The following is a 15,046-nucleotide window of genomic DNA, read 5'->3' as shown; positions in this document are numbered from 1 at the left end:
CAAGCAGACATTTCTAAGTAGTACCTACCATGTGGTTGTCCATCCCTGGTGGGAACAGGATTTCATGGGCCAAGGCACCTCTTCCAGAGTGAAGCTGCAGCAGCTGTGCAGGCTCCCTCCTGGTTCAGGTGGCTGCCAAAGAGCCAGACCTGACACCAACCCCACTGAAATCACCAAGGGAGCAGCCTTTCCTCAAGTGCAAGAAAACCCCACAGTTTTCTAATGTTTCCTGTGCTGGAGGAGGTGATTAGAAACAATAGGCCAGTCTAGACAAATCCATCTTCTTATTTTGCTTGGAGACCAACAATTTCTCTTCTTCCTTTTACATTCTCACATTAGCCATTTGTGTTCAGTGAGGCAGCTGAAGCTCAGGTACCTGTGAGCCAGCATCTGCACCAGGCCTCAGACAAGACTCCAGGAAGATTCTTTTGGGGACAGCTGTACCCCACAAACACATCAGCACCTCAAGAGCAAAGCACTTTTCTCCAGTAACTGCTCTATCAATGTGCCAGCTCATCTGCACACCAGTTTGTGCTGTGTGCTGTAGATAAATCAGGCTTTTACCCCCAGACCAGCTGAAAGATTGCCAGGATGAGCCACATAAGACCCAGTTCAGTGAAAACAAAGCCTTGGAAAACCATTCTGCCTGGGTATTCAAAGTGTTAATCAGCCTGAAAAACAAACCCCAAAGCCTGTGTGTTAATTTGCTATTTAAATTGAAAACTTTTTTATTCCACGTCTGCCATGTCTGGCACAAGGCTGTCCTGGGCGTTACTACAATAAAAAATAATTTGGAAAATAATCCTATTGTTCCAGTCACACCCATGGGAGTTTCATGTGTAGGGAAGTAGGAACATCAGAACTGAGATCTGTCCTGTCATCAGAGAGCTGAGTTTGCCCTTTACAACAGCCAGTTTTGATCCAAGGGCATATTGAGAGCAGGATCAGGAGCTGAGCTAAGGCAGAAGGATATATCAATAGCTTTAAGGTTGATAAATTCCAACTTGCACAGGCTAAAACTCTTAAAAGCCACTATTAGCATAGCAATAGCCTTTACAAACACATGTTCACATCCATGGGTGTTAGTCTATCACATCTTTCTCTTCCTTGCTTCCCTCTCAAGCCAGTCCTTTCCAGAGCCCATGTAAATGAAGTGAATTGCTCTAAAACACCTCTTGGTTGCCAATGAGGAGCCCTTCCAAAGAGCCTCCTCTGCACTAAGTAGAGACCTCATTGAAACCTCCCTGCAACTACAGCATGGCTGGGATGAGGCAGTTCCAGTTCCACAACAATTTGCTGTACCAGCAGCCTCCTCTTCACCTTCCTCCAGACTCCCACTCTTACACTCTCCTGACTGCACCCATCCAATGCCATAAAAATAACTCCACAGGGTTTGCTGTAGCTCAGCTCTTTGCACACAGAAGTCCCAAACCCTGCTGGGGAGCACCCAGTGTTGCCTCACCAAGTTCTAAAGTCACTCTTCAGCAGATGGTGTGTTTTAATCACACAGAACCCACTGCACTTTGATATCTGTCTACAGAGAGACTGTAAAGAGACAGCAAGAAACTAAGTGCTCTACCTAACTATTTTCAATGTGAAAGGTTTGTTCTGCTTTTAACACAGCTTCCTAAGCTTTCACTGGTTCTGGAAGCAGTCACCATACCTCATTTCTAGCCAAAAACAATTATTTGTATTCTCCATTTAAACCCTGCTGCAACCCAGTTTGTTCATTAGAAATAAAAAGAGCTTAAAAAAAGAAAGCCTTTCTCTTGTGAACAGAAACACTAACACCTTTCCATATTATTAAAAAATTCTTGAGCAATCTACGAAACTGCTTTAGTGCCTCAGTGCTTTGGAAGCCTCTGTTTGGAAGGGAGGAGATCTACATTTCAGTATCCAGGTGGAAAATAGGTTTGATTTGGCCAAGTAATAACAGCTGAAAAAAAAAACCAAAACCTTCCATAGGCTGTGCATGCACAGTAGATTCCTTAGGAATGATAACACTGCCTTGAAACATTCCCGAGGAGACACGTGGGAAACCGGATGGGGGAGAAAGCAGCACTGAGCAAGAGAGGGGACAGCAGGAGGTCTGAAGGACATACAGGCATTTGGTCAGAAAAATTCCTGCCCTGTTCTGTGCAGAATTGTACAGCAAACTCCCCTAGATGGGCGTTTGCAGGGTTTCTTTGGTGGTGGTTTAAGTTAGAGGTCGCCTGCCAATGCAAAAGGACAGGGCAACCTAACTGCTCCACCACGGCAAAGTGCAAAAATCCACAACTTAAAGTGTTTTAACCACAAATTGGTGAAAATTCAACCTGGTGCCCACAAGTGAACCAAACTCCTAAAGCAAAGGTTTCACAGGCATCCCTCATCCTTCTGCTGGGAATGGGAATGCCTGGAGTTACTGGCGAGAGGGTCTCAGTCTGTGTGAGCAAAGGGGTGGCTGAAACTAAAGACATTAAACACACAATACTGACAAAAGCTTGGGGCAAATTCAAGGCAAAACCATTAAAGAAAGATTAACTTTTTTTCCTTTTCTCCTATTTACACACATTTCTGCCATCAGAGAATGAAGAGTGACACAAATAGCATGCAAGATAAAAGTTTGATTAAAACAAGTAGTTATGACTTGAATTTTACCAATGGGTGACAGTTATTCTGTATTTCTGGTACCTTTTACATAGCTTGGGAACACCTTAATGTTGTTTTACTGGCTGAGGGCAAACCAGCAAACCTGTGAGTGACACACAGCAACAATCTGTGTTTATTATTGCACTAAGTATGTACACAAACATCCTTCACACACAACAGCTCAAACTTGCTTGTGGTTTTTCCTCCCTCGTACAAACATACATGAGAGTTTTCCTCTACACCTTTCACTGCAGTTTGGAGAAATCTTTCCATGCACTGTTTTAGCAAAGGATGGTGCCAGACTGAGCCACCCTGGAAGCAAAGCCAGCAGCTGCCATTGCCACAGCATTCACTTGAGCCATTTCTAAGCAGGTACAGAGGGATATATGAACACTGTAGTGCTGAACATCACATTAAATGGCTTTGACAGACTCACATCACAGCAGAAAAAAGTGGTTTGAGTTTCACTAGAAACCACTCTCATTCACAAATCAAAAAGGTTGGTAGAACCTCAGAGCACAGAGTGACAGAAGAACTCTTGAACTGGTTCCCCTTGCTGGAGGTATGTCCATGGGAACAGGCTGCTCACCTATCCAGCTGTTACTGGCAACACTTGAGCCACCAGCCCATGGGAAGTGTGTGATTCCAGTCAAATGCTTGGGTGGGGTTTGGTGTTGGTCTTCGTGGTGGTGTTTTTTTGGCTGATTGGTTTAAAAAATCCAACCAAACAACAACAAAAAAAGCCCCAAACCACCCCCACATATGGAGTGTGTGCTGCAAATCCAACCTTGCTTCCACAGGGATGCTGAGATCCAATCCATCACCCAGACACAGGCAGCACAAGACGACTCCCAGGCTCAGCCAGGACACCAGCTGAAATGCCCAACACAAATCAACCCAGTCTCTAACTGCATTCAATTCAAGAGACAAGCTGGGATGATTCCTATAATTTCCATATTCCCACTTTCCTCCCCCTTCTTCCCAGCCACTGTACAGCTATACAGCTTCACTCTAACCTTCCTAAAAGTTATGCAGCAACTTCTCTAAATGGTACCTGGGAGCTGAAAGTTCACCTTCAGCAAAATTCCACAGTCATTTGCAGAAGCTACTTTGAAAACCTTCTAGTTCAGATGCCAAGAACCACTTGGCAAGGCCTGACAGACATAATTAGAGAGCTTGATTGTTTCAAAGGACATTACCCAAGAAAATTAGTATGTTGCTGTGGTTCTTGAAATAAATTTACAATGGGTTTGGTTGCAGAGGTCTTGCAAGGGTTTTAGCAGACTTTTAATTACAGTATCAGGCCTCAAGTATTTTTCTAGTGCTTGGCAATATGAGATCCTATTATTTCTGCTTGCAATGCACACTCATTCAAAGCTTATCCACAGGCTGACAGCCTAAGAATTCCTACCACTCTGTAATCCAAAATTTTTGTATCATTTGTGATATACATTAGTGACTTCCAGTAACAGCTGCCCCAGAGACAGCATTTTACTGTGTGATAGTTTAAACCCTTTGGCTCGGTGCTGTATCCTGAAATACACTGCAGGGAGGCTGTAGCTTTTGCTGCAGGTTATGCTGATTTACAGCAGCATTAAGCCAAGCACTCTAACATCCTACAAAGCCAATTTGCCTTTTTGCTCTCTGCTGTATTTCAGATGGGAGCAGGGGAAGTTTGCAGCACCAGAGCCCAGGGCTGCCTTTGCTCCAAGGCTGGTGCTCTTGGGTCACACCCATTGCCACAGGCATTTGTGCCCTGAGCTCAAAGCTGCTTCTTAAGGTGTGTCCCACAGCCAGGCTCGCAAAAACCACCCTGGGGACAGGAGAGCCCCTCAGCCTGTGCCATCACCCAGTCCTCTGCTACTGGTCAGTCCAGCCTGCCCTGCTCAGCACCTCCCTCTCCCACCCCTCAGCATCCCCTTCAAACTAATCCTTCTCTGCAGAGCTCAGGCAAAGACTTAACCCCAAAGACCAATTTCAGTCATTCAGACTCAGAGAGGTGCAGTAAACAGGGAGCACAATGACCTCTACTCTGTAAGAGTGGAAGTTTATACAAGAGCCAAGTATCATCATTCATAGATTTATTATAAACTTCAGCATAAATTCATATACAGTACTTTGGATTTTGTAGCTTTCCCTCTAAGATATAACCACACCCTCGTGAAATACTCCCCAGAGCCTTCCTTTACATGAAGGGAAGTATTACTATTCCCATTTTATTTAGGGGAAAGAAAAGAGAGAGAGAACTTGCAAGTCTCAGTTCCCAGACTCTGTGCTGCTCTATAGAATATATATTGAGCATTTAAGGAAACAGTCTTTGTCTTGGGAAAGAGGGTGGAAAACAAAGCCTCATGAATCAGCCAGCTAATAATTAAAAGCAACTAAATCCAGATCACTTTAAGCTGCACATGAGAATCTGAACTTCTCAAATGCTGAATTCCTCTGCCGACCAGAAAAGCCAGGGTCACTTGCCCAGCTGGTCACTATTGTTCTGTCCAATAAAGTTCTGGCAGGAATGCATGTTTAACAAAATACAGAGATTAGGCATAGCAAAGAATGCAGCTCCCCCCTCAGTGTTTAGGTTAGCAGGGTTTGCCATGTTGAAATACTGAAGCTTAAGCATATCAGATTTTCTCTGTCCTGTACTGCTGGTGCCAGTGACAGACACAAGCTGACAGCTCAGTTCTCAGGGGCACTGCCATTTTAGCTCTAAGTTTATTAAAAGCTGCCTAGAAAGTTCACCTCAAATCTGCAGTGACCACTAATTAAATCAGTGTTTTCTTGGAGATATAGAATCACAATTGAGAAAAGCTCTCTGTACCTCCCCACATGCCAGAAACTTTTGAAGGGCAGTTTAAATCAAGCCATAGACTCAAGGGACCAGATTTTGAGAATTTTGCAACAAGGTAGTTCATCTTTAAGTGTTTTAGGGTAGCCTAAATTTCCAAAAGGAAACTTAGCACCAGTGACTAAATACAGCATCAGAATGGCAATGACCTTCCTAACATCTGCCATAACCTGGTTCTGTCCAGCTCTCTGTCAAGAGCTCTTTAGCTCAATTTACAGCAAGGGACAACACAAAACCAGAGTGAGACACAAATGTCCCAAGACCAAGTCACACAGATGATCTGACAGAGACCATCAGAGATTTTGCAGGAACACAGCTTTTACTAAGCCAATGCTATGCACAAAGCAGCTCTGATACCTCAAATGGGCCAAGAATTTCTCAGCTCAAAGTAGAATTATATTAAATGGACAGATATTTGAGACTCATAAGTAGATTTGCAATGGATATAGTCCTTGGAGAACTGCATACAGGGAGGTTATAAATAGCCTGGATTTACCTCAAAGTTAGTGGGTTATATTCAGAGATACCAAGGATTCCTAAGTTCCCCCACAGGGGTACAGTAGCTCATGCTGGGTGAAGTTGTGGTTCATAGGTAGGAAGCATCTAAGATCCTGTTACCACGGCAGTCTCTCCTCTCCTTCTCCCTCCACAGAAAGCTGAAATGTAATTTTCTGTCAGAGGCACACAGTAAATCTGGAACAGGTACAGCTGAGATCCAGACCTGCTGACATGCAGATCTAGGTGTTTCTTCCAGGAGAGCCTTTTTGACTCATCCTAGCACAGCAACAGAAACCTTATTTTAGCTGGTATTGTTTTCACTGCCACTGAAAATGCAAACAACTCAACATTTGAACAAGACACAGTGATGAGACAAAGAGCCAGACAGCCAACATTGAGCAGGGTTGCAGAAACCAGACAGGTTCTGGGGAAGCACAAGACAGAATCAGGCAAGAAGAAAGCCAGGAAGCCAAGCAACCCAAGGCAGGCACAAGAGAAGTGGCATCAGATGAAAAACTCTTTTTCTTTAGGGAAAACACAGGCAGAATCTCCCTTGGGTTGAAGTGTTAAATTCATGTGGGGAGAGCTGTCACCCATTGCTGCCTCAAACGAGGATTTGAAAAAGCTCCCTGTGCTCTGCTGTGTTTACAGCAATAATGAGAGCCTGGAGGAAGGGGTTAGAAACATCTGAGTTTAATAAGGGCTAAGCAGCACACAGCAAAAAAGAAATGTCTGCCCTTCCGTTCAGGGCTACCACACCCCAGCGAGCACCGGCACCGCGGGCAAGGGGAGCCCAGCGTGGAGACGTTATGTCATCCATCCCCCAGCCCCTCTGCCCTGCCCTTCAACAGGAGCAGCAGCTCCAACCAAGCTCAGAGCTCCCAGCACCACACTCCTGAGCAACTTAGCGAAGTCCTGGAGGGAAAAAGCGGATTTGGTTGACCCCAGGCACAAAACAAGAAGGGAAGGTTTTGTGTAGCGCCTTAACTGAGCAGCTCCATCTCACCAGGTCATCCCAAGAGGGCAAAAGGAGTATTTAGCTCATTTAGCACCTATGCAGCTGCCTTTTCTTAGTCCTAAACAGCTCTAACATCCAACATGCACAGGGGAAGGGGCATCCTGTTCCCATTTCTCACATAGAAGACAAGAACCTTAGTACTGAGGTCCTGCAACTGAATTTGCTGTGCCCCCTTCCTCACAGTCCACCCCAAAACTGTCCTTGCATGAAACAAGCATCTTTCATGAAACACCTTGTCCTATACTACCTTTACAAGGCACACTCTTTCCACATCCTTGGTCTTTCTATTCCATTAAAAAGTGGAAATCAGGAATCAAGAGTCTTGTCCAACAAACACACCTCCTCTCCAGAGTGCACATACACACACAGAAGAGGTGGGGGGACATCCAGAAGGAACAGAACTGGACCTGTTCTTAACTCTACAGACTCAGTCTAACTTGGTTACACAACCACATCCAGGGAATACTCCCCTGCCTCATGATTTCACTGCACTGGCATTTCTGAGATGCTCTGAGCAAACACATGCCTGCATGCAGCACAAATGCTGCAAAGAATATCACTTCCACCCAGTTCCTAGGGGCAGAAAAAGTGGAATTTATTAAAAAGACATTTGACTACATAACCTGATGTCAATATTGGACATGAATTGGTCCCTTCTATGCAGTGGTACCTCACTTTAGCTTTAATGTTTTGACAGATGGTTTGTTTGCTCAGCACAAAGGCAGGTGGCTGGATAAGAACAGCCTTACTCAGCTCTGGGAGGATGGACAGGAGACACAAAGCAAACCACAGAGGCAAAGGGAAGAGTCCTGAATAAGAGAATCTCGTAGATACTGTCTCTTCTCAGTCTCCAAATCAGCTGTTATGATTTTGAGTAGCAGATTCTCTTTCCCAGATAAACTACATCAATGTGGAAGAGGAGACTGACCTGTTGCAAACATGAAACATTGTGAAACTGCCTTCAGCTTTTGTCTCAGAGGCATCCACTGTGGGAGCCTCTGGGTGAAAGCCATTTCTAGACAGATAGAAGAGGCTTCTTTCTTTGCCAGAAATATGATTGCCCAGCTTTAGAAGTGGAAAAGGAGTCTGAAATCTGAAATAGTTTCCTATCTGTTGGTCCTCCCCAAAAGATTCAGCTGTTTTCAAACAGCAAGGCCTAAACCTTACAGGCAATACTTCCACCCAAGCATACTCCTCACTTACACATCTGTTCAATTCCAAAAGGACGAAAACATTACTTGTCAAAAGCAGCCAAAGCACCTAAACCATGTAATAAATTACACATAAACAAACAACCATTTCTCCAAACAAAAGGAGGCAAGGAACAAAACCAATAAGGAGCAATATCACAGTTCCTACTCTTGCTGGTTTCTGCAGTATTAAGGACTCTAATTCAGATGAGTGCTACACTGTGCATATCTACAATAAGCAAGAGATTTAGTATTATTCAGCTATATAAAAAGATGGAAAATGTAGGACAGCAACCAAATTAGTAGTATTTGCCCCTTTTCTAATTTGCAGCTACTACCCTCAGCAGAATGCTTGTGATATCTAAGTTGGCACAGGCTGAGTGTATGCTCAAAGATTCTAAATAAACATTATGCCTCAGTGGAAGTACATTAAGCACTGTCTAGATCTGCCTAATTAAAAGTGAGTCGAGAGCTTTGTGTATATTTCAGAAATGCAGTTGGATGAATTTTTGTATAATCCTACAGGAAAGGCATCTATGCTTTATAAATCAGTTAAATTTCCAGACATGCTGGAGGTCTGATGCAGAAAAGGGTCCATTACTCTGACCTAGAAGACCTAAAGCACTCCATGCTTTCAGTTTTTAATCATTATCTCAAAGTCATTCTTCATTTTCCCCCTTTATCGAGACACAGCCCAACAAAACTAAGATGTAAGTAAAAATTCTGTGATCCCAGCGTCATAGAACCACTCCCCAAGCAAAGCTGTGACATTTCTAACCTATTTCCACCAGCACTTTAGCACCCTAACAAGCTCAGCTTTGAGAAAACTAAAAAATAAGGATTATTGAAAGAAATATTTGTTAATTTATCCAAGAGGAACACAAGTTCACTGGCACCCATTGTTTTGCCTTTCTGCTCCCTTTGTTTTTTCCCCTTGAGCTGGTAAATGAAACCTACCTAAGGGGAAATCATTCACACAAGCAGCTGGAAAGGCAGGACAGTAGATTTCCTACAGGAATACAATTTACTGCAGTAGCTACAATCACATCTGGTATTTCAAAGCCATTCCAGTGTCACCAGACCCTCAGCCTACCATTGGCTCCACTGCTAATTGCATTGCAAAGTTACAGCCCTGAACCCCACCAGGCAGATGAAGATCATATGGCTGCAGAGCCCAGGGAACAAACACCAGATAGTTCCAGGGTCTGTGATGAGCTCAAGACCTTCTGACCTCCTGGTTACCTGGGTCGGGCACTTCAAAGCAGAATTAGAGCAGAGGACTCAGCGTGACACAAATCCCAGTTTGTTTGCTTGACATCCTCACAGTCCAGAGCAAACCAGGGACCTCAGGCAATGAGCAGACAATTAGGTGATGGAGAAAATGACTCAGAGAGCAAGATCCTATCACTAAAAGGAGAGAGAACCACATTTGGCCAATATGTATAGTTTTGTATTCCACACCCACTTAAGAGTCACGAGAGGTTCAGAATTTGAGGCTGAAATAAGGTTCAAGTCATCTGTCTCTAGTGAAGAGAGAATTAATAAAAATCCATCAGGAAAACTCCAGATACACATTCTGAAAGTATTCTTACAGACCTACATAAATAGGGATACTTCTTCATAGATGACCTTTTAATATTAAGAATAGGCCTCTATCACATAAAGAGACCCACAGTTACTTAAAAGAACTAAAAGCTCACCTGAGAGGCTGGAGGTTGTTACATTTCAGTGCAGTTGTGCTGGGGAGGGTCATTTCCAGCCCAGCACAGATGTAGCTGCAGGGCCAGGCACAACACAGGCAGTTATTCTGCACAGAACACATCTACCTACAAGAGGTCCACACATGCATCTTGATCTTGAGAGGCAGACATCCAAGTGACCTGTTAGGAAACTGGTAGCCTCAAGGAATAATTGACAACATATTTCAAGCACCAACACTTTGGGTTTCTCAGGGAAGGAAGACAAGCTGCAGTACTGGAAAGCTGATGTCTGTTTAAACATCATTCCCACACCAAAGCAGCTCACAGAGCTTGTTTAACTATTCCATGGAATCCATGGCAAAGGGATTTGCCCCCTGATATGGAGTAAACCATTGGTAGAGGAGCAGCTGGGACCCAGGTCTCACTGTCCTGGGCTGTGCTCTGAGTCACAACATAAAATGGCCAAAGGCTACCTGGCCTTCCATGTCAAGGCCTCTGCCAAGCAAATATTGCACTTACAATCAGATATTACTTTCCTCTCCATATCCATCCTCAAGAAACATCACTGATGTAGGAATCACTGGGAATTACTGTGACCAAATGTGCAATTGCCAGTAGAATGTGGATAAGAATACCTATTTGTACAGTCCTGTTATTGTAACATCATGGTTCTAATCTTCATTAACAGGAAGAAGTTTTTAGGCTGAAGAGTCTTTTGAAGACCTAATTGCAACAGCTGGACTTGCATCCACCCCAGAGGGCTTTTGTGATGGTACTGTAATGATCCCAGTGAAAAAGTTATCATCCTACATTGCTTTTGGGTTCATGTTTTGGGATTTTCTATCAGCCACCTCCACTTCTCATCCAAAGAGGTTTCCAGTCTTAGGCCTGCCTCTATTCTCAGAAGTTTCAGACTCCCACAATTAAGTTCACAAGGACTCAATGCATGACTAATTAGAAAGTACAGGAAAATAGAATGAGGAGTTGGGAGAACACCAACCCCAAAGACAACTAACACAGAGGCAGCGTTCCTTGACAACTCAGCTACTTCCAGCATGGGAACAAGCTTCCCTTAACTCAGTTAGCAAAGCTTCTCAGAGCTTGGAGGAAGATTTCTCCTTGGCAGGCAGCCCCTCCATTCTTATGCTTCCAGTAAGGCCCACTTCCCATTCATTGCCTTAACACAGCAGCAAGTTCAAAATGCATGCACTGAATGGGAATTTCAAGCTAAATTGTGAGGCTGTTGCAGTCCATACAATGCCAGCAGACACTGCTGCCTGGATTTCAGGCAGCACATCAGCAGTTCAATTCAAGCACATGCAAAGATAGACTGCAAGTTTCTTTGGTCTAATAATCAAGACCTGTCAACTGAAGCCAACCAGAAGCTAGAATATTCATTTTAAAAAAAGGAAAGAAAGAATACATCATTACTCCAGAACAAGTATTCCATGGCTTCACTTTGAAGAATGTGAATAGCAGTCATTTTTCCTCCAAATTTCCCTTCACCACCACCCCAAGCTTTTTACAGTGCTCAGGGCCTTATTCTTCTGCAGCAAACGTGGTCAGCAGTCCTCAGAGCTCAGGAGCCCTCTCTGAGCCAGCCTGCAACCTTGATACCAAAGGCTGTATCAGCACAAAGGACTCCAGAAACTTCTCCCCTTGGAGAAATACAGCTCTTATAACAAGTTAATTTTTAGAAAATTGATAGCAGATTCCCAAACAGCTCAATCACTTGTTGATCAAAGACAGGAACAGACAAGTGCAGAAAGATGGTGTGTCCTATAGCAAGGAAACCTGTCCACTGCACAGCATCCCAGCAGTATGTGATGCCATGTACCAACACCTGGAGCTGCAGCAGGAGCTTTCAAGGCTCTGTCCCTGCTTATTTTTGGCTCAGAAAAGTGCCAGAAGTCACTGTACAAAGCACACACTGGGAAGGTTGAAGAAGAGAAAGTCAGAATGGCAATATAGTGCCATTAATAGCAATCACCTTCCCACCATCTTGTCTCCTCCACAGCCTCTCCAAAGCAGAGGCCAGAAAGCCTCATTGTGATGGAGCTGCTGTTGCTTCACATAATTCAGATGCTACCAAGATCCCCTGTTTCAATGGCAAAAGGGACACTGAACAACATAAAAACCCATCTATACCAGTCTGATTCAGTCCTTGAAAAAAGGCTTTGCACCCATATAGATCAATATCAATGTCAAACTCAGAGCAAAAAGCCTCACTCCTATCATGGACCATATTAAACCCAGAAAAGTCCAGCTATCCCAACCTGAAGCTGCACCCAGCAGGAGACTTCCCTCAAAAGTCCAACGCTGTGGCTGGGGAAAGTTTTCCCACACAGATTTTCCCATCAGAAAGTGAAGCTGTTAGACATTTGCCAACAACAAAACTTCACCACTCAAGGGGAAATTAAAACATACAAAGATTGCTTCAACGTGTGATATTTAACTGAGCACTTGAATTTTTCTTTCACAACATCCACTGTTGATTTTTTCCTCCCTTCAATTTTTTACTTCCCCCTCTGTATTAAACTAGAATGGGAGATTCTCCCAGGGCAAAGTTCCATTGGACATAAAAAATAAATCTAAAAAATCTACCAGCTTTCCCCAGCATCATTGTTTAAATCAGGTTTATGTGGTTTTACACAACACTTTATAGACTTGGAGAGAGACACATTCCCCTGACAAAGCATCAGCTATCCAAACCATTGAGGCATGGGAAAGCTGTGCAAGAGTGGGAACTGGGGAAGGTCTTTGGTGAGCAGAGTCCACACTCATGTAAGTGTGGTAGCTCTGAACAAAGATCTGCAGGCTAATAGATATGTAAGACAAATGACATGTGGTTCTCATTGCAGCTCATGCTTTGGGAAGGGGGTACCTTGGAAGAGATCCAGCTGGGATAGGTTTATCCCATTACTCTCCTATAATTTTCTGCCGTTTCAAACCCTTTGACAGTTGCTGTAGTTTAACATCACACCCCCTGCAGCCCCAGGGCTGTCTGACAGCGCAGCGGACAAAGCCACCTCCCCCCGGGGGAAAATCCGCACCATATGCGAGCCCCGTGCAAGGCACAGGGCTGGTGCCGCCCCTGCACCTCCGATCCGACACGGAAATCCACGGAGTCCGTGCCTTTTCCCAAACCCCAGCCCAAGTAAGCCGTGCTAACAGAAGCCCTCCTCCACAGCAGCACAACTCACGCAGACTAGGTATTAGCAAGGGAGGAGGAAAAGAGGTAGAGACAGGATGGACGAGCCCTGAATATTAAATCTCGAGTCCCCACTTAAGGGAATGACAGGGGGGAAAAAAAAGAAAAAAGTGAAATTCAAGAACAACTGGAATCAGGTTAAGCCACTCTCTTGCTTTATACAGTGCAGCTCATTCATCTGAACAGCTGTTTCACCTCTAGAGAAATATCCAGAGAAAACAGAGGGGAGGGGGAGAAGCCTAAACTGTTTGCTCTACTAAAGCAGTAAGATATAGTAAATCAAACCTGATTTATATTAAGTTTATAAGAAATTGGGTTGGGGTGGGGGGAGAGGAGAAGAGTGGGAGGTTTGGTTTTAAACAGCTACTTGGAAGTTGCAGCTCTTGAAGAAAGATCTGTAATTAAGGGCTTTCCTTTGTTGAGCTGAACAAGTTTCTCCTCGCAGCCGAGGGCTATAACAGTTCCCTCTGCCGACATCCCCAGTGTCCCGGCTCAGGAGGTTTTCCTGCTCCGGCTGCGCAGGGGCGCTCAGCCGGCAGAGCCCCTTCCCCTCCCCGGCGGGCTGGGCGCGGCAGGGGGACACTCTGCGGGTGTCATTTACCCAAGCTCAGCTCCTCCATCCCCCCGGAGGCGGACACTGCTGCGGGCAGGTAGGGAGCGTCCGCGCCCCACCGAGGATGCGGGCAGCCCATCCCGGCTGGCCGAGGGGCAGCAGCCCAGCCCGCCCCTGCACCCTCCGAGGCACCGCTGCCCGTGGCTCTGCCGTGCCCGTTTGTCCCCCGGGGCCACCGGCGGGGCGCAGCCTCCTCGCCCGGAGGCGGACCCGGTCTTACTCACCGGCGACTGGCGAAGCCGCTGCCCGGCGAGCCGGAGCTCTGCTCTGGGTAGTTGTGCTGCAGGGTTGATGCTGGGAATTGATAGAGGAAGCCAGTGCCCAGCGCGCATCCGTGCAGGCAGCAGCACCAGGACAAGAAAAGAGCGAGCTGCATTTTTGCAAGAACGGGGTTTTCCTACCGCCTCCCCTTTCCCTCTTACACTGCACGGCAGGCGCAGGGCCACACCGCGCTGCCCCGGCCGGGGTCACGGCGGGGTCCCGCGGCACGGAGGAGCCCCGGGAGCGGGGAGCACGGGGCAGGGGTGCCGGGCACAGGGGATGGCCGCTCCGGCCGCCAAAGGGAAGCCCCGACCCTCGGCAAGCCGAGCCCCGGCGGCTGCGGCTGCTGCCCGCGCAGGGGGTCCGGGGCCAGCGCGGCTCGATGCTCCCAGGGCGCACACTCAGCCCCGGATGCCTTTTCAAATTTGGCGAGGTTGGCCCGACTCCGTCAAAGGGGGCGTGGGGCTTCGGCGTTAACCCTTGCCAGGCCTCGCGGCAGACCCCGCTGCCGAGGGGTTCCGTCCCGGGCCGGACGAGCCGCGCTCCCGCGGGACACGGAACCCGCGGGCTGAGCCTTGCCCCGGGCACAGCCGGCAGCACCCCGAGTGCAGGGAGCGCCCGGGGACCCCCAGTCCCCACCCAAACCCATCACCACACACAGCAGAATCCATGTGTCTCCCCAAATAACCGAGGGCCAGGTCGAAGGGAACTCACTGCTCAGCAGTGCGGCCCAAATACCTCAAAGCTGGTGCCTGCTGCTGCCACTAACACAGATAACTTCTGCTGCAGAAGTTACACAGATAAAATAGGAAATAAATAATTTAAAGACATTTCACTCACATGGTAAGCAGTGAGAAAGTGATCCCTGCTTTCACCATGTGCATCCTGCTCATTCTGGCATCACTCAGATGGGGACATGGGTTTGTGATGAACATGACAGTGTGAGGTTGACTGTTGGACTCAATGATCTTAGAGACCATTTCCAACCTTCATGATTCTATGATTCACACATAAGCACTCCCTTTGCCACCACTTCCCACAGACTCCCTTGGTTTATCACATAGGATGGCTCTGAG

At 46.2% G+C, this 15,046-nt stretch overlaps 1 protein-coding gene across 2 annotated transcripts in view; it reads right to left on the bottom strand.

Moving 5' to 3' along the window:
- The window catches only part of COL26A1 (collagen type XXVI alpha 1 chain), a 171,773-nt gene extending 157,510 nt beyond the window's left edge, over positions 1–14,263 (bottom strand). For both annotated transcript variants that reach the window (XM_036395353.1, XM_054517047.1), the window contains exon 1: positions 13,934–14,263. In XM_036395353.1, the coding sequence (XP_036251246.1) occupies positions 13,934–14,085 (152 nt within the window). In that variant the 5' untranslated portion in view covers positions 14,086–14,263. The remainder of the gene's footprint in view (positions 1–13,933) is intronic.
- Positions 14,264–15,046: the final 783 nt, after the last annotated feature.

Source organism: Molothrus ater, chromosome 21 (assembly GCF_012460135.2).
Source record: "Molothrus ater isolate BHLD 08-10-18 breed brown headed cowbird chromosome 21, BPBGC_Mater_1.1, whole genome shotgun sequence".
In the NCBI taxonomy this organism is placed as follows: Eukaryota; Metazoa; Chordata; class Aves; order Passeriformes; family Icteridae; genus Molothrus; species Molothrus ater.
The sequence above is the reverse complement of the archived record's forward strand: the minus strand, read 5'-3'. Positions and strand labels throughout refer to the sequence as shown.